Genomic DNA, 23,118 nt, shown 5'->3' with positions numbered 1-23,118 from the left:
TTCCCAATATGGCGGCCGGTGTCGGCTTACCTGTCCTGCTTCGTCACCATGGCGGAAATCAGGCCGTCGGACTCCTAATCGCCAATAAACGACACTAATTTTACATCGTCTTGTACTTATCCTCATTCTAAAAGTAACCACGGGAAAAAGTTGTTAGTAGTGCGCTATATTTAGCTCGTTTAAGTAACTTTTTGGGATAAATTGTACTTCTCAGTTTTAATGCAACTTTTGAGTATTTTGTTACGACTCAACGTACTTTCACAGAGTTACATTTTCAATGCCTGGCTGTGTTGCGTTTTTGTTTTGCCAGCCATTTGTGTCACGTGACGATTTCTCATTGAACCAGTTAACGTTTCACTCCATATAACCAATCAAATGTAGCCATTCAGTCACATGATACGGAAGTGAAGTTTTCGAAGTGGCATTTTGTGCACTCATTTGAATTTTCACTTTCCTCGTATTTTTTATATTGTCCATATGACGTTTAAGGGCTTATGGGAAAAATGCAAAGTAATTATAGTTTTTCAGTACTTCAAAAAAAATTTGGAGACATTTTTTTTTAATCATACTCTTAAAAACAGTTGCACTTCTTTCTAGTATATTTTGGAGAATGGTGAAGGGGCTTACATTTTAAGTCTTCCATTCAAATCGGAAGTACACAATATATTGGATCCTTATTGTGGCTTGTCATTTTTTGTTTTGAATGGTCAAAATAAAAGGTTTAAACAAAATTTGACAACTGATAGCTATTTTATAACAGTTTCCCAGATTGAGCAGGAGATGAGAGAATAGCAGGCAAGCTGCAAGCCCACAGGCTGCCAACATTTTACACTTCCATTTATTTTTCTTTGTAAATAATCTTTGCTGTGAAACAGGCATATATGTTAACATAGACATTTAAAGTGCTCCTTTTGAAAGTACGTTTGGAAGCTGGTAAACATAAATAACTTTGGTGAATGGATACAATTAAACATATTTCTTAAAAAAAAAAATCGGAGTAAAAAAAATACTGTATTGCGTAACATTGTTCAGTCTTCAACATATTCAGCAGTCACCACAATAGTCACATCAAACGTTAAATAAATACAATCTGACTGTAACAACTTCAAGTGAAGAAACTCCTTGCAGGTGAAACAGCAGATCTAGTTCATATGTTAATAATAAATACATCTATACATATATATACAGAAAAAAAATGAAAAAAGTCCCAGATGATGAAGAGTTCTGGTCAGAGTCTATTTGTAGGTCCAGCTGCCGGGCCTAGCTTACGGACTTGAACACAGACCAGGGGTTGGTCCCACGCACCTCCAGTGGGGGGTCATTTTTAAAGACGTGGTTGCACATATCGTCCAATGACGGCTCGGGGTCAGCCGTTGCAAACTGCGCCGCCTCCTCCACCTCCTTCCGAATGGCTATGTCCATTTCCTAAAGAGAACAATATGAGCATGAGGAATACTGTGCACCAATTCATAATGTTTGTAAACAGTAGGCGCCAGGCTACTTTCTGCGTGTCAGAACATGAGCGAGTTACGGAAAAAGATAGCAAGACTGCCTGGTGGTGGAGTAGCAAAAGTTCAGTATTCGCAAATTCAATTATCCAGATTTTCTCTGGGGAACCTATCCATTATTTGCTCAAAATCTGTCTAGTCACTATTTGTGTGCCCAAACCAAAAGCAAGAAAATTGCATTGGTGCCATCTAGTGGAGACATTCTGTGTTGTCCCATTAATATTGTTTTCATCTGTTAGCTTCTACTTCTCACCAGACGGACCTTCTTAAAATAAAAAAATAAAAAAGCTGGTGTAGTCTACTTTGCTGGTGTCATGATTAATTGTCCAAAACGAATATCAAACACACTGTGACAAGGAAATTAAGTGCAAAAGTCTAAATTCACGTCCTTACCTTCAGTTCCTCCACGGACGCCATGTTGTTGCTGAGCATTTGCTCTTTCAATAGGGCGATGGGGTCATTTTTGCTGCGCACTTCCTGGATCTCCTCCCGAGAGCGATAGCTGCGGCAAGTTACATCACAGATGATTAGAGTTCAATAAAAAAAAAAAAAAAAAAAAAAAAAAAAACACCAGTGACACCCTCGCCTTCATGATACACTTCCACAAGCCAGAGTGCAATTTGTCACTTGGACTGACAAAAAAAAAAAAAAAACAGCCAACTTTTTGGATCGCTGCTTAAGAATAATTAAAAAAAAAAAAAAAAAGAAAAAAAAAAAAAGTCACACCTGACGCCAGGATCACTCATGCTGTGTCCATGGTAACGATAGGTCTGGAGCTCCATCACAATTGGACCCTGAAAGAAAAAGAGTGAATGTGGTTGTTGACTAACTGGGGCATCATCTTGGGGCAGTTCAGAATCGGTGCACATCTTACGGAAGCGTATTGCATTCATATTGTTGGAAATAAAGACTATTTCATGTTACAAATACCAGATTAGAATGTTGGTTGTGTAATGTGTGACCAGATCAGCGCTTCTAATAAGTGTTTGCTCACCTTTCCGTCTCGACAGAGGTCCGCTGCAAACTTGACCGCCTCTCTCACACACAGGACATCCATCCCATCCACCTGTGCCAGAAGGACTCAGTTAAAACGTTACAAAAAGGTAAAAACCGTTGACTGATCATCTTCTCTCGAGCATTGTTTTTGTATGCAGTATCATACATGAGCATCAGATAGCTGAGTGCATGCTCACACCTGCAACTGCCAGGACGCAAGGAGGGGCGTCTTGTTATAGTCTCGGTCCTCGCAGGGGCGGCTCCAGCACACGGTCTTGCTGCAGCCGCGACCCTTGACCTCCAAACATTCTCACTACCAGGTGGCAGAAACTTCAGCAATTTCCAATGGGACCACTCATAAACAAACCTTTCTGTGTTATCCAGCACTTTTCAGTTTATCAGCAGTAGCCATATTGAGAAACATTACAAAAAGGTTAATAAAGTGTCACATGATCACAAATCTTACTCGGATCCCCGGTATGTAGTCTCCTCTCTTGTAGTAGTCGACGCTGGCCGACGCCCTCTCCGCTGATGTGCCCATGCCGTACTGGTTGTTCTCGCAGACGAAAATGCACGGGAGCTTCCACAGGGCGGCCATGTTGAAGGACTCAAAGAGCTGCCCCTGTTTGGCGTTAAGGGTTGCAAAATTCAAATGAATTTTTACAGATGGAAACTTTTTCATGAGAATTAAATTAGTTAAAATAAGAATTTATTAATTTTAAGGATGATTTTCTGTAGAAAATTATAGTTAAAGGATTACACCACAGTATTTTTAAGCCCTTCCAAAAGTTAACTATAGGCATATAATAATCAAATCTTACCTCTGACACAATGTCGATGTATTTTTTTTATGAAATATTAAGTGGTTTTGTGGTTAGATTTGTTACACGGAAGTAAACACCCGGTTCAGTAAAATCCCGCCTCTCCCCGTGTGATTGACGCTTGAGTACTCCTCTGAGTACGCCACGCGACGTAAGCCAATTCTTCAATAAACATTTGAAACAAAACGGCTCCTTGCCGCAAGAAATTATGGAGGAGAGAGAAGACGAGGAGGAACAAATAAATAAATAAATAAACCTGGGCTGGTTTCGAACCAGTGGCTTGCTGCTTTCAAAGCAAACGCACTTACCACTATACTGTTTGTTCAGTTAAATTCAACAGTGCATAAGTTTTACTTGTAGTTTACACAAGTGTCAGCCAGAACCTTTGTGGGATTTTAAAACAACCAATTGTCTTTGCAGTTTGGCATTGCAAATGTGAAGGATAATTGATTGCTTTGAATTCATTTGGACAGAAAGTTTACCGATAAAGGCTACTCTTGTCACCATCCCATGGAGGTCTCAGAGAAGTGAGCGTGCGTTTAGTTCGCAGAGGCGGTGCGGGGTTGGGTTCGCACTTTATGATATCATAAAGTGAGCACTCACTCGTTTTCTCCGATTGGGAGGGGCTGGTGCTTGGTGAGCAGAATAGCCTAGAACTTCTCAGAGATGGGCGAATGGAGGAAAACACCATTTCCATCATGTTTTTGGTGAGGAATTAGCATTTTAACATGTCTAAAAGCTCCAAAAAAGTTGATTTTACATGTTGCTGTCCCTTTAATTTTGCTTATTTGTAAATGCAAAAAAGGTGAATACCTGTTATGATATCATAAAGTGCGAACCCAACCCCGCACCGCCTCTGCGAACTAAACGCACGCTCACTTCTCTGAGACCTCCATGGGATGGTGACAAGAGTAGCCTTTATCGGTAAACTTTCTGTCCAAATGAATTCAAAGCAATCAATTGAGTGGGGAGTTGCTGTTAAGACCTCAGAAGCTGATGTCAATAAAACGCCAGCCTTTGGCTCCGCGCTTCAACACTCCGTCTTCGACTCCTGTCACTGCTCACTACAAACTCTTAATATGTTACGTCGTTACTGACATTACCAGGCATGTCAGTCATGTAACGTTAGTATACCGTACACTTATTCAGCCTGTTGTTCTCTCTTTTATTTTTATTTTAAATTGCCTTTCAAGATGACATGTGTGTTTTTGATGTTGGATTTTACCGAATAAATTTCCCACAAAAATGCAACTTATACTCCAGTGCGACTTATATATGTTTTTTTTCCTTCTTAATTATGCATTTTTTGGCTGGTTCGACTTATAATCTGGAACGACGTATAATCCGAAAAATACGGTATTTGCCCATGTGTGAAGTGAAGTCACGTCAGTATGCGCTAGCATTTTAGCTCTTATGCTAGCTAAGGTTATTTGATAACTGAGTAAAAGTTATTCACGCAACGTGTTTTCATGGTTTTGTACGTGTTAAATGCACGGTTGATGTTTTATGATCCTCTCAATTTTAAGTGCTTCATTGCCACCTTGTGGCATCTGTACACAAGTACAAACTTCCTTTAGGATAGCGGTTCAGGGCCATTTCCAAAATTCCAGTGGAACATAACCAGAAACTTTGTGGACATCGTCTAGCCCTTTGTGAACATCAAAGCGGGATTGGCGAGTATTTGTTGCAGTTATGAGTCTCTTTTTTTTTTTTTTTTTTTTACCTGATTGGCGGCGCCGTCGCCATACAGCGTCACGCACAGCTGACTGTTGCCTAGGTATTGACAAGCTAGAGCGATACCGGCACCCAGTGGTACCTGAACACAAAACAAGACAAGACAGTAATACGTTGTTACATAACACGCCAGTTTGATCCACGTTTCCTCGCTCACCTGCGCTCCCACAATGCCGTTCCCGCCGTAGAAACGCGGCGCGTACATATGCATGGACCCTCCCTTGCCTTTGGAGACGCCGCCTCGGCGACCTGCGCAGCGACACAGCTGAGGGTCGCTTGGCGTTGAACCGCTCGACTTATTTCTCCAACTCCGTCTTACCCGTGAGCTCACACAGGATCTCCTTGACGGAGACGCCGCGGGTGTACGTGTAGGCATGCGCGCGGTACGCCGTGATCAGGTGGTCGGTGGACTTGATGGCAGCCTCCACACCTGCGGCACAAGCTTCCTGTCAACACCAAAAATAGTTTTGTTTTTTTAATTACTAGCATCAACGCCCATTTGATGATGCAGATTGGAGGTATTGTTAATTGACTGACTTGAATAAATAAATAAATAAATCAATAAATAAATAAATAAATAAATAGCCTGATGAGAACTCCACCTGTCCGTCATACAGGTGGCAGAATCCCCGGATGATCTTCTGCTTGTACAGCTGATCGGCCTTCAGCTCCATGCGCCTCACCGTCTGCATGGTGCGGTAATACTGCAGGCCCTGCTCGCGCGTTAGCTCCGCCTTCACCGGAGGCCCCTCCTCCAAGCGGTGCAGATCGCATTTCTGTTGATGGTGGGGGGAAAAAAAATGGGAACCACAGAAATAATGAAATAAATAAATGTTTGGAATAGGACAGGGCATTTTTAACTAATTTGCTCCCAAAAACGTATAAATACGCTTTATTTTAAATGTGTTCAGTGTCCCAAAGACGTATTTATAGGTTTTATGCTAGAGCATACAGAAGGCTTTGATGCAGCCTCTCAACTGCAGAGAACGGGTGAAAAAAAGGTAGTAATTACAAAAAGGGCCAGCAGGTGGTAGCAGAGTATAAGAGCTCAAACAGGGCCATGATGAAAACAAGCTGTTTCCCCACAATTCTAGCCAGATTTGTAAATGATAATGAAACTTAGCTATATTCTAATGATAATTGCTGCAAAGCGTAAAAAGATAAAAATATACTTTTTTTGCTGATAAAAGATGAGACTTTAATCTTTCTTTTGGTAGATTCCACTTTTTTTTTATAGCAATAAAACAATATTCTGTGGGGCTTGCAAAATCAGTCAAAATCCAGTAAAACAGCCGGGAGCGAAGTGGGATTCTTTTCAGTGAAAATGGCTGCCAGTCAATGAGTTAATTGGAAAGATGTTGATTCAAAAAAGTTCAAAGCATGTCAACACCGATGTGCACTTTTTCAAGCTCACCTTGATGTCCAACGTCACCTGAGGTGTAAAGTCAGCAAAGGAGCGGGAAGCGGTGACGTGGGCAGCCTGGGAGACATAGACGCAAACATACACGCCATTAACACACTAAACCAACAGTCATCAATAGAATCATAAAAACAATTCACTATGAGGGTTATCGGTCGCGTCAAAAGGTGCAACAAAAATCCCTTTCACACGGGTCAAATTATTTGAATGTATGAGTTAAAAAGAATGTCAAATATCCCGCGCATACTTCCATTTTGCTGTCTTCAACTATTACTACACAATTGAGAGAAAAAACAATTGAATTCATCCCTTTACAGCTTTTGCATAATTCAATTTTTGTCACCCCAACTTCAGTACAGAATAAGAAGGAATACTGATCATGTACCCAAGTAGATTGTAAGGTGGCACAAGCCTGATTAAAAGCGTTTAGAAAGAAAACGTTAGTGACAGGCAGGCAAGTAGGCCAGCGTCTCCGCTTCTTACTGGTGTGGCTAACGGCGTGCTAGCTAATGGCGGCGCGGTGGCTCGAGCGCAGACTACCGGCGGAGGTTTGGGGGGCAGCCGCTGTGTCTGTGCCAAGTCGGGCGCCGCCGGCGAGGTTAGACTGACGTACTCCGATAGGCCAATCAGCAACTGAGGAGCACAGGAGCCAACCAATCAGAGCCGGCCCGAGAAAGGTTACCGGGAGGGCTCAGCACGGAGCTTCTCGAAGCCAAAAATGGAGACTGAGGCAGTCCAACGGTGTGTGTATAATTTCACATTTGAGCAGTGACAGTGTGTTTACACCGATATGACGTTATTTACACAAAACCACTTCCCGGGATTCCTGAGGAATAAATTCTTGAGGGAACAGTCACAAAATTCCATTCACGATTAACAGAAACTAACGAAACCTAGGTCATTATCTTCTGCTGTCAATAATTACATTTGAGTTTTTTGTTTGTTTGTTTTACCCATCATCATTAGTATTGAATGACAAATTCTTCAGGACAGGAAATAAATAAGGTGTATCTTATAGTTAAAAAATAAAAAATCTATTCGGCAATATATCGCGATACTACAGCACACAATTCTCGAATCGATTCAATAGCCAGCCGAATCGATTTTTTAACATCCTTTTTTTGATGGAAAAATATTCAACAAAATGTCTAACTTTCATACCTTAAGCATGGAAGAATGTTATATTAATGGAACATTAAGCCTTAATAATATGTTATTTTAATCCTGTTCAAACATGAAAAAGGTTACAACCTGTTTGTTAAATACAGTGGCTCACAGTTATAAGACTGAAGTTTCAGATTAATAAATAATATATTTTCATACAATTCTAACAGTGTACATGTACAAGTTTACCGAATGATATTTTCTAAATTTGAGTTAAAAAATAAAAATAAAAATTGCAACAATCGACTTGTAAATTCATATCGGGATTAATCATATCGAATCGAATCGTGACTTATGAATCGTGATTCGGATCGAATCGTCAGGTACTAGGCAATTCACACCCCTAGTGAAAATGTTATACAAGTAAGATTGAGATATTTGCATAGCGACATTAAATAACTTACAACTTTGGAATACTAGCACATGAGGAAAAATACTTTGTACGACAGCTCTAAGGACAAGAGTTTAATTGACTACCATGATTTTAGAATGAATTACTTTTTTAAATGTAATAAGTGTCACTAACGGTGTAAAAAAACAAGTATTATAAAAGGTGCAGCAGGCGTAAAAGATTAGCAACAAACAGGTGAGCAGGTGAATGCAGGTGAGCAGCTTACCTCTGATACGGTTTGGGCTCCCTGGGGTTCCGGTGGAAGTGGAAGAGGGACAAGAAGCGAAACATCAATGTAGATTTGTGAGCGACAGAGCAAGAGGAAGAAGAAGCAGGATCACACTATATTTTTTTTAGGCATTCTGTATTTCTGGCAAAGATGTAATCCAGGTGCTGAGAGAGAGGGTTGTGAAAGTCATTCTATTAGAACAAAGACGCACTATTGTTTCAATAGAGAATGTGCTAACAGACAACTTTGATCATGACGCACACTTATACTTTGCATTATACATACATTGTTTTGTGACACATGCATAGTCACAATCATTAAGTCAAATAATGTCCTGAAGTGACCAAGTAAAGAAATAGATAGGAAATGTAAATAGAAGTGTTTGGATGAGGTTCTGGCAAGGTCAGCCAGCAGTCAGCCTGGCCAGCAGCACCAAGCTTGCGCGGTTAGCATCTTTAGCTTGTCCGGAGGAGGGGGAAAAAAAAAAAAAAAAAAAAAAAAAAAGCCTCGCTAGAAGACGAGCACCGCAGCAGGAACACTCACCGCAGTCCTGCCGGTGATCCGACACAGCGCGTTGGAGAGGAGGGTTAACATGTTCTGCATGCTTAGTAGACGGCGAGCAGACTCTTTAAACGGATTAAAGACTATTTGTGGTGTCCGCGAGACAACAGTGCTGCTGTCCGTTCCCGAAATGAGGCCGATGGGGAAACGGTGTGGAAGTGAAATTGTTCTGCATCAACTTCTAAAGCCCGCTTAGTTTTAGATCCCGCCCATTTTATGTAAATTTATAATTCAATGTCACCGCTTACATGTGATTTTTTTCAATAAGGACTTGTCCAGTGGCCGTAAATGTATTTGATGTAAATTAGAATCATGCTTATTGGTCATATGAAACATATCTTCTACTGTTAGTATCAGCCACTGAAGAAGTACAGAACAAGTAACAACAAAACAAGAAGAAAAACATCGAGCCCTGACAGTACAGTTGGTGCTATAGCATCGAACAATAATGAAGTGATGCAGCGAGTCATCAAACAAAAAATGGAGTGGGGGGGGTGGAAGACCAATCACACAAAACCCTGCCACAGTTTGGCTTTAGCCACAGGTGCATCAAATCAACCAGTAGGTAAACAAGTTACCAATCGGTCAAGGAGAACCTCCTGTGACTAAAGCCAAATTGTGGCAGGGTTATTACTTTCTGGACCTGGATTACCCACCTCTGATTATAATACACAGACAAATAATGAGGTGCAAAATATGAATCAACAAAAGTTATGCAAATATGTATACAGCTTAAGCTACAATAATGTCACGCAGGAATGTGCAATTCTGATTTCATCAACCGAGCGGCTCATTCTTACTCGGCGGCCACCCATGTCTCGCGAGATCTCTACAGTCCCCGAGATAACGGAGGCTGACCACGGATATTACAAGGTACAGTACTTTACTGGTTTTATTTACTTACAATCAGTTTAAAAATAAAGCTTTGCAGCTAAGCAATTCCGAGCACTGACGACACGTTTGCATATTTTGTTTCCAAATTGTAAGTTTGCTACAATTTGAGCTAACTTATTGTCGGCTACCGCCGGCGCAATCGGTGAATCCTTCGAAATAAGAGCACAATGTTTTCCGCGCCTTTTGGTCTCGTATGAGCTCGCTTTAGCTCCAGCTTCTCCATTTGAGTAGCCCGAACAGACAAGCGGGCGGCAGAACCTCTTAGGAACCGGCGTGTTGTCGAACTTATCAGCTGGGATGTGGACACCGCGCCCCAAATAGCAAACGGCGCCGTTTTGAAGGCGAGCAACGACGCGGCTATTAGCATTAGCATTGGACGAAGGCCTACTCAGGAAGCGGGACGGAGCTTTTATTTTCCAAAACTCGTTCTTTATTAGTCGACAGCTACTGTTCTCCACACGCTTCTCTCCGCAACTGTTTGCTTCTTCCCTTGTCTTGGCCCTTCTTGGAAAGTTAGGAATGCTTAATAAATGTCGATTAAAAAAAAAACCTTACACACGCTAACTGGTTTGAAATAGGCTTACGAACCTGAACCCGAACGGGAAACCTGGCTTTGAAACCCAACCCGATTTAAAAACATAACTCTGGTTTGAAGCTTGGCTAAGAAACCCAAACCCTTATTTAAAATCCCAACAAATGAGCCGAAACCTTATATTGAAACCTAGTGTGCAACACCTAAACTTGGCCCTGACTTTGAACCCCAATTTTGGAAAAACCCGAAATGTGAACCTTGACTTTGTCTGAAAACCTTACCTTGAAACCCAAAAAACCCTTGTTGATAATCCTAACGCAATCTTTTCCTTGCAGATCACAAGTGATACTAATCGAGGACTTAACTTCTCCGCATCACTGACAGTAAGAAAGTTTTTACTGGAGATGGATCGGTATGGTTTTTTCAAGGCCGATACGATACAGATTATTAGTAGTCAATGAGGCCGATAACCGATATTTCATTTGCAGTCAAATGGAGGGAAAAAAAACTATATTTACACATTTGTTTAAAACAATAGCAGGTAGCTAAATAAAAAAATAAATAAATACAAATCTGCGATTGGCTGGCAACCAGTCCAGCGTGTCCCCCGCCTACTGCCCAAAGCCAGCTGAGATTTTTATTTTTAAATTAAAATATGTCAGGAGTTCCTATTTTTTATAAAGTGGAAATTTAAATAGATCCATAAATTAAAAGTTCCTTGCATCCCACTGAGTGACAAATGTATGCGAATGTAGCTCATTTGGGGGTTTTTGTTCGGGTTCGTAAAACGTTTCAAAAGATCTTTGCGGCGAAGAATTGTCTGTATATGTTCCAAATGTGGCGGCATGGTGTTCGAGTGGTTAGCACGTCCGCCTCCCAGTTCTGAGGACTCCAGTTCGAGTCCAGGCTCCGGCCTTCCTGGGTGGAGTTTGCATGTTCTCCCCGTGCCCGCGTTGGTCTTCTCCGGGCACTCCGGTCTCCTCCCACATTCCAAAGACATGCATGGCAGGTTGATTGGGCGCTCCGAATTGTCCCTAGGTGTGCTTGTGAGTGTGGATGGTTGTTTGTCTCTGTGTGCGCTGTGATTGGCTGGCAACCAGTCCACGGTGTCCCCCGCCTACTGCCCAGAGCCAGCTGAGAAAGGTGCCAGCACCCCCGTGACCCTTGTGAGTAATAAGCGGTCAAGAAAATGGATGGATGGATGTTCCAAATGTGTTTACAACAAGTAAAAACTTTCTGTGAACATCTTACAATTCCTGATGAAAACCCCAAATTTGCTACGTTCGCAAGTATTCACTGCTTTATCGACCTTCAGATTCCTAAAATGGCCGATGACGATATTTGTCAAACGGCAAATATCGACACGGGCCGATTATCGGTCTATCCCTAGCTTTTACAATGATGCTCACTCCACACACTTCTTTCAAAATGTAGTCTTACCCATCCCACACACTGTAAAAATATTACAATTTACTAAAACACACTTTTTTGATGTATTCCTTCGCGTCTGTTCTCACTCCTTCACCCACACATTTCTCCAAATAAGAGGCCAAGCATGCTTGCTTCATGCTGTTTATATGCTCCTCCCAGTTGAGGTGGACTCAGTAACACATGAAACAAAAGAGAATTAACAGTACAACAATGTCTACTCTCTTGTAGCGATGGCTCACAGCGCCAATCACGGAAAGCTTCTCTTGCAACGTCTGCACCAGCAGCGGGAAATGGACTTCCTGTGCGACGTCACCATCATGGTGCGAGACGTGGAGTTCCGGGCTCACCGCAACGTCCTGGCGGCGTTCAGCAAGTACTTCTCCGCCCAGGCCGAGAAGGAGCAGGACATCACCACGTTGGACCCCGACAAAGTCAGCCGCTACGCCCTGGAGAAGCTGCTGGAGTTTGTCTACACGGGGCAGATGAACCTCAGCAGGTAGGCTGCCTCCCTGTCATTCATCCATCACTTTCCTACAGGATTTATTTATTTTCTTTCCAGCCTCAACTGTATCAGTTTCCACAGAAAAATTTGATCTTTTGTTTAATCACAGTGTGAATTTAAAGTGCTTCCTCTTAGAGAAAACGATCCTTTAAACACAATCCTTATCCAAAAATGTAGCGGTACAAGGAGTAATCGAAAAAGAATTGATTATTGATTTAACCAATAATTATTTAGATAGTGGATTACTCTTAAGACTTACTGTACTTTAGTACAGTCGCAAAGTATTTGTACTTGGTTACTTGCCACCGTAGGGATAATTGAGGTCGTCGTTTGCGACAAATTAATCATTTGAACGGTACTGAGGGGAGTTGGAATTCCCTCAGCAACCTTAAGGGGCACCACGTTGACTTTGCTTGAAATAAAGGATAAAAATCGGGTACTTTAAAAAAAAAACAAAAAAAAACACTCACCCCTCATCGGGTGGTTTCGGGCATTTAGTGTTGGTGGTGGTGTGTGTTTTCCTCGGCAGTAGGCAAGCAGTTCCGACACGAAAGCGAGTGGACCCGTACTTCCTACTTCCTGTAATCCTAAAATGTTATTGTTCCCACGCAGAGGCTGGGTAAAAGGCAGGTTACAAATAGTTAAAAGTTTGATGTTTTCTGGCGTCCTCCCTGCTAAATTAACTAGACATGGCAGGACAGGATTTCAAGTTCTCCTCGAAAGGGGCTCGCTCGATTACACCTCTCTCTCTTTTACGTGCAGTATCTGATACAAATCACTTCAGCGTGTAAAACTAAAATACAAAACCAAAATTAATAATTCTCAAAACAAATAGTAATCGCAAGTTTAATAAAAATACACATAAACAACGTGTTACAGTCCTTTCCTCCGTGACCGGGCGGGTGTCACATGACTACTAATGCGCAAAAAGTGTTTCCATTACACTTTTGCGAAATACTTTTTTTTCGATACGTCTCAAAAACCACCTCATGAGAGCGCAAAAACTGTTTTGCGATATTTGAGTTTTTTCGAAAATCTGGTGTTTCCATTACCAGCTTACTTCTGCGAAACATGCCTTTTGCGCAAAACTGAGGGTAATGGAAACGCACCTACTGTTTCAGCCTTACCTATTATAGACGGAAATAAAATGTGAAAAAGATTTTATATATATATATATATATATATATATATATATATATATATATATATATGTATGTGTGTATATTATATCCGTTTTTATTTTCACTTTTATTCAGTCATTTATTTATTTAGTCATTTGTTTTTAATTTTGGCAGTTTTGGGCCGTACTGTCCAAAGTTATTCAAATGCAGTGCGGCCCAAAACTGACAAAATTAAAAATAAATAAATGACAAAATAAATACATAAATAAATGACTAAAAGTGAAAATAAAAACGGATATAAAAAAATACAATTCAAAAATTAAATACAATTTTTTATATATATATATATATATATATATATATATATATATATATATATATATATATATATATATAATTTTTGCTGTTTTTATTTCCATTTATATATTTTTTTGGATATAATTTTCAAATGATAGTTTTTTTTTTAATCCATTTTTATTTTTACTTTTAGTCATATATTTATTTATTTATTTATTTATTTAGTCATTTATTTGTTTTGAATTTTGGCAGTTTTGGTCCTCCATACCTAATGAACTAAGATAAGAAGTAATGTAAAAGGTGAATGGGAAGAAAAATGGAAGCGTTGTCAAACCTTTTTTATATTTGATGTCAAAAGTTGCGCCAATGCTAGCGTCAGATTGGCAATAGATTGCAACTTAACTTGCTACACCATCGTTGATAATGTACTTGTAACTTTTCAGCACCAGACAATCTGCTGTCCGCCGAGCCGCAATCTTCCTGGGGATGTCCGATGCCACAAAGTACCTGGAAGGAATTTCTCACTCGTCCGAGGCCAGCGAGGCGTCCGAGTTGGACAAAGAAACGGGTCCGCCGTCGCTCAGTCCTGGCTCTCCGGCCAGTCCTCGCTCCCCGGTCTCTCTTTCCATTGTCTCAGTTACGGGTGCGTGGCTGAATGAAGGCCAGGAAGGCCAAGAAACCCAAAAACCCCAAGAAACTCAAAAACCCCAAGAAACCCAAGAACCTCAAGAAACCCAAGAACCTCAAGAAAGCCAGGAAGGCCAAGAATCGCAAGAAGCACAGGACGGCGAAACTGCCTGCTTGGATGAGGCAAGAGATAGTCCAAGCGACGGTCCGGCGGTGCCCAGCACCTCGGCCGACATTGCTCCCAAACTTTCCGCCCACAGGGGGAGGGGTCGTGGCCGAGGCAGGGGCAGAGGAAGAGGGAGAGGGCGAGGAAGAGGAGGACTCAGCGTGGTCAAAACCGAAGACGACTTCCTGGAGGATTCCGACGCCAGCCTGAAGGATTTCGGCGACACGTCGGCCGACTGGAGCCCCTCGCTGGACGAACCGCCTCCCAAGAGGCCCCGCGTCGGCGAGCCGCGGCACGGACGCGGGCGGGGCCGAGGGAGGGGCAGGGGGCGGACCCGCGGCAGGAGCAAAATGGACGACGAGGATGACGATAGCGGCGCGGAAGCGGGCGAGGGCGCCGAGCAGAACCCCTCCGACCCCTCGGAAGACACGTCGCGGACCTGCATCGAGTGCAACAGGGTGTTCAAGGACTTGTGCAGCCTGCGCAGGCACGAGCAGATCCACGCCGGCCTCAAGCCCTACATCTGCATCTTCTGCTCCAAAACCTTCCGGCAGGCAACGCAGCTCAAGACTCACCTGCGCACGCACACAGGTAAACAGCAGATTTAATAAAAAAAATTAAAAAAAGTCCACTCAAAATCCAAATTTATCTATTGATGATAGCCCTTTTCACGCTGCACTTAGCAGAGCACTGTCTTCATTTGTGTAAAAACTATTTTTTCCACTTGCTTTCAACTGAAGATGATATCACCTGTTCTGAGTAAGTAGGTAACGACCAATCATGGCTCACCTGTTTTCTGGGTTTCGTCAGCAAACTGAGCCATGATTGGTCATTACCTACACAGGAAAAACCCTGGGTACTCCTTATTTGCGAGTACTCAGCAAGTACGCTGGTATAACTTGGCTCGCTACATATTTGAACTGCAATACCAACTGGCAAATTCACTACAAGAAATACTGCATTTGAGTTTAAAATGTGAGGAAAAGGTCCTGTTAACAAACAATGTCCTCCACGTTTTGCGGCAGGTGAGAAACCCTTCAGCTGCAACGACTGCGAAAAGTGTTTTGCTCAGAAGTGTCAGCTGGTGGCCCACCGCCGCATGCACCACGGCGAGGAGAAGCCGTATACGTGCGAGCGCTGCGGCTTCAAGTTCGCCACCTCCTCCAACTACAAGATCCACGTCAGGTAGGCCACCACCATATGGGGAACATTGCACGTCATTAGGGGTGTTAAAAAAAACGACTTATAAATTCGTATCGGGATTAATCGGTATCGAATCGAATCGTGACCTGTGAATCGTGATACGAATCGAATCGTCAGGTACTAGGCAATTCACACCCCTACACGTCATTATCACCACTGTAAATATGGCTGTATTAGGATATTACTGAAGGGAATATGAACCAACAAAATCACAGGTATACCCACTGAAGATGTTTCATTTATTTAAAAAAAAAAAAAAAAAAAGCCTTTATTATGCCAACAGTAATATGTCATATAATTAGTTGTAGAACTATATATTAAAAGATGAATCAAATTTTTTATTTATTCCCATTTTTATGTAATGTGTACAAATAGTTGGCACAATCAATGTTTTACAACTCAATTAGATTTGACTCAAATGTTTTGACTCGTATGTGAATATATAAATCAAAAAAAGTTTATTTTTCGTCATACTCACCGTCCAATCCGATTTTGATTCTTTAGGCTGCGTTTTGATTCAATTTCAATCCCATATTGATTTAATGCTTTGTCTGTTTCGGTAAGAAATAGAAACAAAATAATTGGAGTACCTGTTCTTTTTTCAAAAAATATTTATCGTCATGTCCATGTGAACATACGTGGTATGTGACCACACATTTCTGAACTATAATGCGTCTGAAAATGAAATTGTGCACAATAGTAATTTATTCGTGCATACCGAGTACAAAATAAAAATAGATGACACGTGACACTTCTTACCTCTTGAAGATTGTCATAAAACTAAGATGACTTTTTTTGTTTTTGTTTTTGTTTTTTTTGTTTTTTGTTTTTTTAATAAAATATTTCTAGCTTCAGGTCTGCCTACTGCCCCAAGTGTGCCCATATAGATTTTGCACCCTCCAGTGGCAAGATGGTGAATCAATTCAGAGGAGTCACTGAATTGATATGAATTTGGGGAGAAACGTTGCAATGCATTAATTAATCAAAATACTTACCCAACACTAATTTTAGGAGTAAGATTTCAAGCTGATAATATTCACAACATTTTCACGTTTATTCGTAGCTTACTAAACTTGGCACATGAAACAAAATGAAAGTAAACAGTTTTTAAACATCAAAATATTCAACCAAAATATATAAACTAAACTATAAACTATAGAATTTTGACTAGTGAAAACAGTGCAGCTTGGAATGTTGCGGCACTCGAAATTAAGTTTAAATTAATTATGTAAAAAATATATATTTTTTAAATATGTATTCAAATAAATTAGATAATCAAAGAATAAATATTTAAATAAATTATTTATTTAAATAAATAATTATATGTAATTATATATATTTTATTGATTAATAATTAATTATATATATGTATTATAAATAAATCTAATTATTTAAATAACTTTATTAAATTAATTAATTAAATTAACTTTTAAAAATGTCCTTCAAAATGTTGACGTGTGACCCCCCTACCCCACCCCCTCCAGGCTGCACAGCGGCGAAAAGCCGTATGTGTGCGATGTGTGCGGCCAGGCCTTCGCTCAGTCCAGCACGCTGACCTACCACAAGCGGCGGCACACGGGCGAGAAGCCATACCAGTGTGACCTGTGCGGCATGTCCTTCTCCGTCTCGTCCTCGCTCATCGCTCATGCGCGCAAGCACACGGGTGAGTTGGCATTGATGGGCAACGCCGGTCGGACTGCATCCTCTCGTTTTGACCCGCTTTTCCCCGTTTTGGCGTCCAGGCGAGACGCCGTACAAGTGCTCCCAGCCACAGTGCGACAGCAGCTTCGTCACGTCGTCCGAGTTGAAGAAACACATGCGGCGACTTCACCCGGGTGAGTTTACACTCGTTAATACGGAAGCGTTTTGTATTCACTTCAAAAATAAAAAAATCCTGTTTTTCTGACTAATTTTTTGGGGGAACTGTTTTTCTGAATATTTTTTTCAGTCATAAAAAAAATATTCCGAAAAACAGGGAAATTTTTATTCCGAAAAAGAGGAGGAAAAATTACTGAGGAAAAAAGGGAAAAAAAATATTCAGAAAAACAGGGGGGGAAAACATTATTTATAAAAAAAAATAAAAATCCAAAAAACAGAGCATCAACTTCTTTTTTCGGAGTATTTATTTATTTATTTATTTTTTAACCGCTGAACTCCAAGTGACTTGCTGCAGACCACTGACCTGTATATATGACTGGATAGCCGATAGCCCATACAAGCCAGTGCAAGCCATTGAAGTCACAGGGCGGCCATCTTGTTACTTCCACCTCGCGAGCAGACTACTGTGAGACATATACAGCTCGTAGGTAGTTAGTATAGGGCCGGAGTTTGTGCCGGGTTGTTCACTATTTATTTTTTAACAAGGGGGGAAAAAAAACAAAACGGCACAACCCCCCCCCCCCCCCCCCCCCCCCCCCCCACCAACCCGCCTCCGGCCTTATACTAGCTGCCTACGAGCTGTTCGTCTTACCTGTACGTATACCATATAGTTTATACAGTAGTCTGTTCGCAAGGTGGGAGTAACAAGATGGCCACCCTGTGACTTCAACGGCTTGCAGTGGCATGTATATCCACTCAAATAATCAGATGAGTGGTCTGCAACAAGTCCCTTGGAGTTCAGAGGTTAAAAAAAACAAAAAAAAACACAGAAAAACAGAAGTTGGTGCTCTGTTTTTTGGAATATTTTTTTCCTGTTTTTTGCATAATGTTTTCCCTCCTGTTTTTCTGAGTAATTTTTCCTCCTGTTTTTCTGAATATTTTTTTTTCCCTTGTTTTTTTTTTATGACAGAAAAAATATTCAGTAAAGCAGAAAAAAATCAGAAAAAAAAAACATAAAAAAAAAAAAAAAAGCTCCCCAAAAATTTAGTCAGAAAACTGAATGTTTTTTTTTTTTCAAATGAATGCAATGTGCTTCTGTACATTCAACATTTACAAATGTTGACGACAACGACCCCTCAGACCTCACTCATTTTCTGCTGCTATTTATTTGTTTTGTTTTGGGGGTTTTTTGCGTGCGCGTGGACTCAGACGGTACCAACGGTGTGCAGTGCCTGCTGTGCGGCAATCGTTTTGCCAGTGTCAAGAACATGATCAAACACCAGGAGAAGGCGCACGCCGACGAAGTGCGACAGCACAAAGAGAGAGCACGGGCAGGTGAGCCAACACGACCGCTCCGTTTTTGTCACATGCTTGTGGAAGTTGTTTTAATAAAAGAAAAAAAAAATGATAGCGACAGTCGCTTTCAGCTGCTGATTGAACAGTTGAAATGCTCCAACACACAAATACAGCTCTAATTTATTTCCAGAGGACTTAAAAAAACAAAAACAAAAAAACAACCGCAGCGTAACAAAAATGTCTGCATTCAAAAGAAACTTCCACTAATTCCAACATAACTCTAGATGGCAACAATGTGTCATGTTGCAAAAAACTGTGAGCACGTTTTTAATTAATTTGCTCCCAAAAACATATATGGTAAATACGTTCTATTTTAAATATCACCATGCTCCCAAAGACGTATTTATATATTTTTTTTATTTTTTATTTTTTATTGCTAGCACATACAGAAGATGATGCAGCCTCTGAATTGGAGAAAATGCTTGAAGCAGTAGTAGTTATTAAAAAACGGCCAGCAGGTGGCAGTAGAGAATAAGCGATCAACCAGGGCCATGTTGCAACAAGCTCTTTTTGACAGAGTTTTCACCAGGAATGTGAATAAGGATGAAACTTAGCTATATTGCTAATTGCTCAAAAACGGAATTAGATATAAATATGCTTTTTTTTCCATATTGTTTTTCTTGATTAAAACAAACTTTCAGAAATATTAAGTCCTCTTGTTAAAAAGTACACAGCTTGCAAACTGAAACGTATTGCTCAGTGAAGGCTCCGCCTACTCCTGAGCCGAGCCGCGCCTCATTATTGTCACCTCAAGATTTTTTTGAGTAAGCCCTGTTTGGTTAAAAGTGGATCGTTGTCATGCTTCAGTGCAGAACAAGCAGACAGACGCAAAGGTAGGTTACGTACAGATTCTTCTTCTTCTTCTTCTTCTTTTTTTTTTCTTTTTTGGATTTTAGTCTGTTCATTGTTTTATTTATTGCATCATTCGTGCCTCTTAACTCATTCACTCCCAGCCATTTTCACAGAAGCAATTCCGTTCGCTCCCAGCTGTTTTACTAGATTTTGACTGATTTTGCAAGGCCCACAGAATATTCTGTTCAATTGCTATAAAAGCATGGAACCTACCCAAAGAAAGATTAAAGTCCCTTTTTTCATCAGGAAAAAAAGTATGTTTCTATCTGTTTCCGTTTTGTAGCAATTAGCATTAGAAGAGAGCTAAGTTTAATCAGTTTTCACAAATCTATTTAAAATTGAAAGTCATTTAGCTTTTTTTCTAGATGGCCCTGGTTGATCTCCTTTGTTCTGCTGCCACCTGCTGGCCGTTTGTGTAATAACTACCATTTCTGCAACCGTTCTTTGCAGCTGAGAGGCTGCATCAAAGCCTTCTGTATGCTCTAGCATAAAAAAACGTATAAATACGTCTTTGGGACACTTACATTTAAAAAAACGTATTTACACGTTATTGGGAGCAAATGAGCTTTTTTTTTTTTTTTTTTTTTTTTTTTTTTTTTAAGTTTGAGATGATAATGTGAAAAGGGCACCTTGGTGATTTCTAGCTTACTTTTACTTAAGTGCAATGCGTACTTGTGGTTTTTATAGTCTTTTAGAAGTGTTAAAGTGCCATTTTGACGACCTTTGCCCTTTCCTTTCGCTCCCCTCAGTGGTCATGCTGGCGTCTAGCCACCCCATCGCCTTCGTGCAGAGCAAACTCGGCAAGGACGGCAAAAGCCTCAGCTCCATCCCCGAAGCTGAGCCGAGCAACCCGGAACCGGCAACACCTCAGGCCGGCGACGTGGGCGATGTGGGCGTGGGCCCGTCGTCCGACGGCGCCGCCCTGAGCGACAGTCTTCACCAGCTGAAGGTGGAGCCCAGCAACACGCCCATCTCCCAGCCCGAGCCGGCGCCAGGGGCCTTCGAGGGGGAGCCCGTGGTGTCCACCATCAACTCGGAAACGCTGCACGCGCTGGTGGAGCAGCTGAGGCCGCCGCCATCGCCGGCGCAGAGCTTGGAGCAGATCGTCATCATCCGCACGGTGGACGACATGGAAGGCGACGCGCCGCCGCCTCAGTGACGGCGCTCAACGTTTGGTCGTGTGGTACAGCATTGATTCCATATCCTTGATCGCCAATTTTCGGGTCCATGTACTAATATGCTCGTTCACTTCTTTACACTACTAGTACCACTTTTGGCCTACATGTACACATTTACGTTTTACGAGCAACACTACGAGGCGCATTGAGTAGGCATGTGTCGTAATCTGGTAGCCTTTTGCATCCAAATGCTCACTAACCGATTCATCGTTGGTCTGATTGAATTGTCCCTTCAAACATGGGCCAAAATAATCGAGCAACTGCCTGATCTTTATTTACTCTAATTACTTACAGCCTTAGTACACAAGTAACACTGGTCTGATGATTTATTTTATTACACATACACTGTAGTGTCAATTTGACTCTATTCAGATAGGGACCGGGTTAGGGTTAGGGTTAGAGTTAGGCTCGGTTTTAGATTAATACTTACACTTGGAAGAGAGTACAATAAAGAATTGGGGGAAAAAATGAAAGTGACTCAAGGTAGGAACGAAATCCCGACCTTGAGTCACAGCCGATCCACTCCCTCAGTTGTATATATCACTAATTTCAGCTGCAGCTGAGCACATGATTGCATGGACGCTTCCTAACTCCAAGAGACCAAAAACGATCTTTTGGCCTCTTGGGGAAAAGCAAACAGTAGGAGGGGCATAGTTCAGGTGGTAGTGTGGCAGTCTCCCAAGCTGAAGGTTGAGAGTTTTATTTGTTTTGGTTTGGGGGGTTTTTCTCCCAATGTTTACTTTTACTCTCTTCCTAGTGTAAAACTTAGTTTACTACTTTACTCTTAATACTGAGTCTATTTGGTCCCTTTCTAAATAGTGTCAAAATGTACTCCAATAGAGTCAAATTTACCAGGGCAAAAGCCCACGTATAATTGACACCCAGTGAAATTAATTGGAAGGAAAAAAGAATCTATTACATGCATGAGATATATTTTTAAAATTAATCAAATTAAACTTTTTATTTAGTAGCCCATGCAGCAGCAGTGCACACAAATGAAATATTCATAAAAGATAAAAACGGCAACATACCAATCTGTAATCGGCCATCGGTATTTTATAAGCATATTTTACATCGGTACATCAATTCTACTAGGGCACCCTCATCATTTATACTAGTGCCCTGTATTGGCGTACTAATGATGACCAAGAGTGAACTAGTACATTCACTCTTGGTCATCACTACTTGGACATATTTGACATACCGTTAGGACAACAACAAGTTTCCAGTGAAGCAAAACTGTGTACTTGATGACCACTGTCTGCTACTAGTACTACGCATAACATCGTAGAATTAGTTCACTACTGCTTCTAGTTAACATCTATAGTTCCTCGCTTGTAGCATTTAGTTATTCCACTCGTATGCCAAAGTTGTCCTACTAGTGTACAGAAATGTGAATTGTGTGGAGACACAGTTGGGTCAGTCTTACTGGTGAGAACAAAAAGTGTATTAGTACAAAGACCTTAAGTTGTATATGAAGTACGATAATGTACGCGTGATCCTTTTTTCCTGTTGTGACAAATTTGAGGTTTTAGAAAGCTCAAAGCTTTAGAAAGAAGATGCTCACGTGCGTCGCCTGAAGTGAATAATCTGACAGGCCAGCCGCACTCGCGTTGCAACATTTGAGTCATGCCGCGATGATGTCGTGCGTCTTCACCTTTTCGCAGATGCCAAATGTGCGAGGGTTTTGGTTTTCTCCAATATGGTTTTCATGGACGTGTAAATGTAAATACTCGTGACACTTATGAAAACTTGATGAAAACTTTACCATTCAATAAAAAAGCGATTCAATAGACAAATGTGTTTTTTATTAGATTTGTCTCATTTCTCCTGACGTTGTTAGCTGATCAATCCATTTGTTTTTTTTGGGTTGGGGGGGTTTAATGTTAGCTAATAATGTGCAGTCAACTTTTGTGATGCTTTGTGGCACTGGCATCATTACATTCCTCATATAACAAATACACGCTTTAGCCGGTTTTATTTCCTTTTTCTGCATCATCTGATTCAAGTTAACTGCAATGTATTTCAACAAACCTGCCAGTAGGAGGCGCCCCATTTGAGTTTTCTGCCTGTGCATACTTTTTTTTTTTTTTACTAAATGTAGCTGACTGTAATATGATCACATTTAACTTTATTCTTCTCGACCTTTGAGAAATTTTATCAAGCTGTAAAAGAATTTTATTGTAGTACAGTAAAATGTACTTAAAGTGGAATCAAATGTTATCAGCAGTGCTGAACTGTGACTCATTTTCAGCCCTGCAGTTTCAAGGGTCAAACTGGCCTGCTTTAATGAAGATAGACAATTTGACAGTTATCA

The 23,118-nt window shown here is 41.0% G+C and overlaps 2 protein-coding genes across 13 annotated transcripts; one reads left to right on the top strand and one right to left on the bottom strand.

The window, feature by feature from the left end:
- Positions 1-820: 820 nt before the first annotated feature.
- pdha1b (pyruvate dehydrogenase E1 subunit alpha 1b) lies at positions 821-9,680 on the bottom strand. Of its 7 annotated transcripts, none has more exons than XM_077509562.1 (13): positions 8,807-9,365; positions 8,261-8,281; positions 6,963-7,112; positions 6,474-6,539; positions 5,662-5,835; positions 5,379-5,505; positions 5,217-5,308; positions 5,049-5,141; positions 2,971-3,126; positions 2,503-2,574; positions 2,235-2,302; positions 1,902-2,010; positions 821-1,425 (listed from the first exon to the last, which is right to left on the bottom strand). In XM_077509562.1, the coding sequence occupies exons 1-13, from the start codon at positions 8,864-8,866 to the stop codon at positions 1,261-1,263; spliced, it is 1,353 nt and encodes a 450-aa protein (XP_077365688.1). In that variant the 5' UTR covers positions 8,867-9,365; the 3' UTR covers positions 821-1,260. The 7 variants fall into 7 exon arrangements, with proteins under 7 accessions (XP_077365688.1, XP_077365690.1, XP_077365694.1 ...); XM_077509564.1 differs by having other exon boundaries at positions 7,020-7,112; positions 8,807-9,364; XM_077509568.1 differs by lacking the exons at positions 6,963-7,112; positions 8,807-9,365 and adding an exon at positions 9,625-9,680.
- On the top strand, positions 9,387-22,592 carry mynn (myoneurin). 6 transcript variants are annotated; one of them, XM_077509556.1, is made up of 9 exons: positions 9,388-9,697; positions 10,586-10,633; positions 11,910-12,177; positions 14,045-14,985; positions 15,420-15,579; positions 17,082-17,260; positions 17,340-17,432; positions 18,625-18,750; positions 20,373-22,592. In XM_077509556.1, exons 3-9 carry the CDS (start codon positions 11,912-11,914, stop codon positions 20,780-20,782), a joined length of 2,175 nt encoding a protein of 724 aa, XP_077365682.1. In that variant the 5' UTR covers positions 9,388-9,697; positions 10,586-10,633; positions 11,910-11,911; the 3' UTR covers positions 20,783-22,592. The 6 variants fall into 6 exon arrangements, with proteins under 6 accessions (XP_077365685.1, XP_077365682.1, XP_077365683.1 ...); XM_077509557.1 differs by lacking the exon at positions 9,388-9,697 and adding an exon at positions 9,736-9,806; XM_077509558.1 differs by lacking the exon at positions 9,388-9,697 and adding an exon at positions 9,870-10,059.
- The last annotated feature ends 526 nt before the right edge of the window (positions 22,593-23,118 follow it).

The sequence above is a fragment of the Festucalex cinctus genome, chromosome 20 (genome assembly GCF_051991245.1).
Source record: "Festucalex cinctus isolate MCC-2025b chromosome 20, RoL_Fcin_1.0, whole genome shotgun sequence".
NCBI lineage: Eukaryota > Metazoa > Chordata > Actinopteri > Syngnathiformes > Syngnathidae > Festucalex > Festucalex cinctus.
This window is presented reverse-complemented; position numbering and strand designations above follow the sequence as displayed.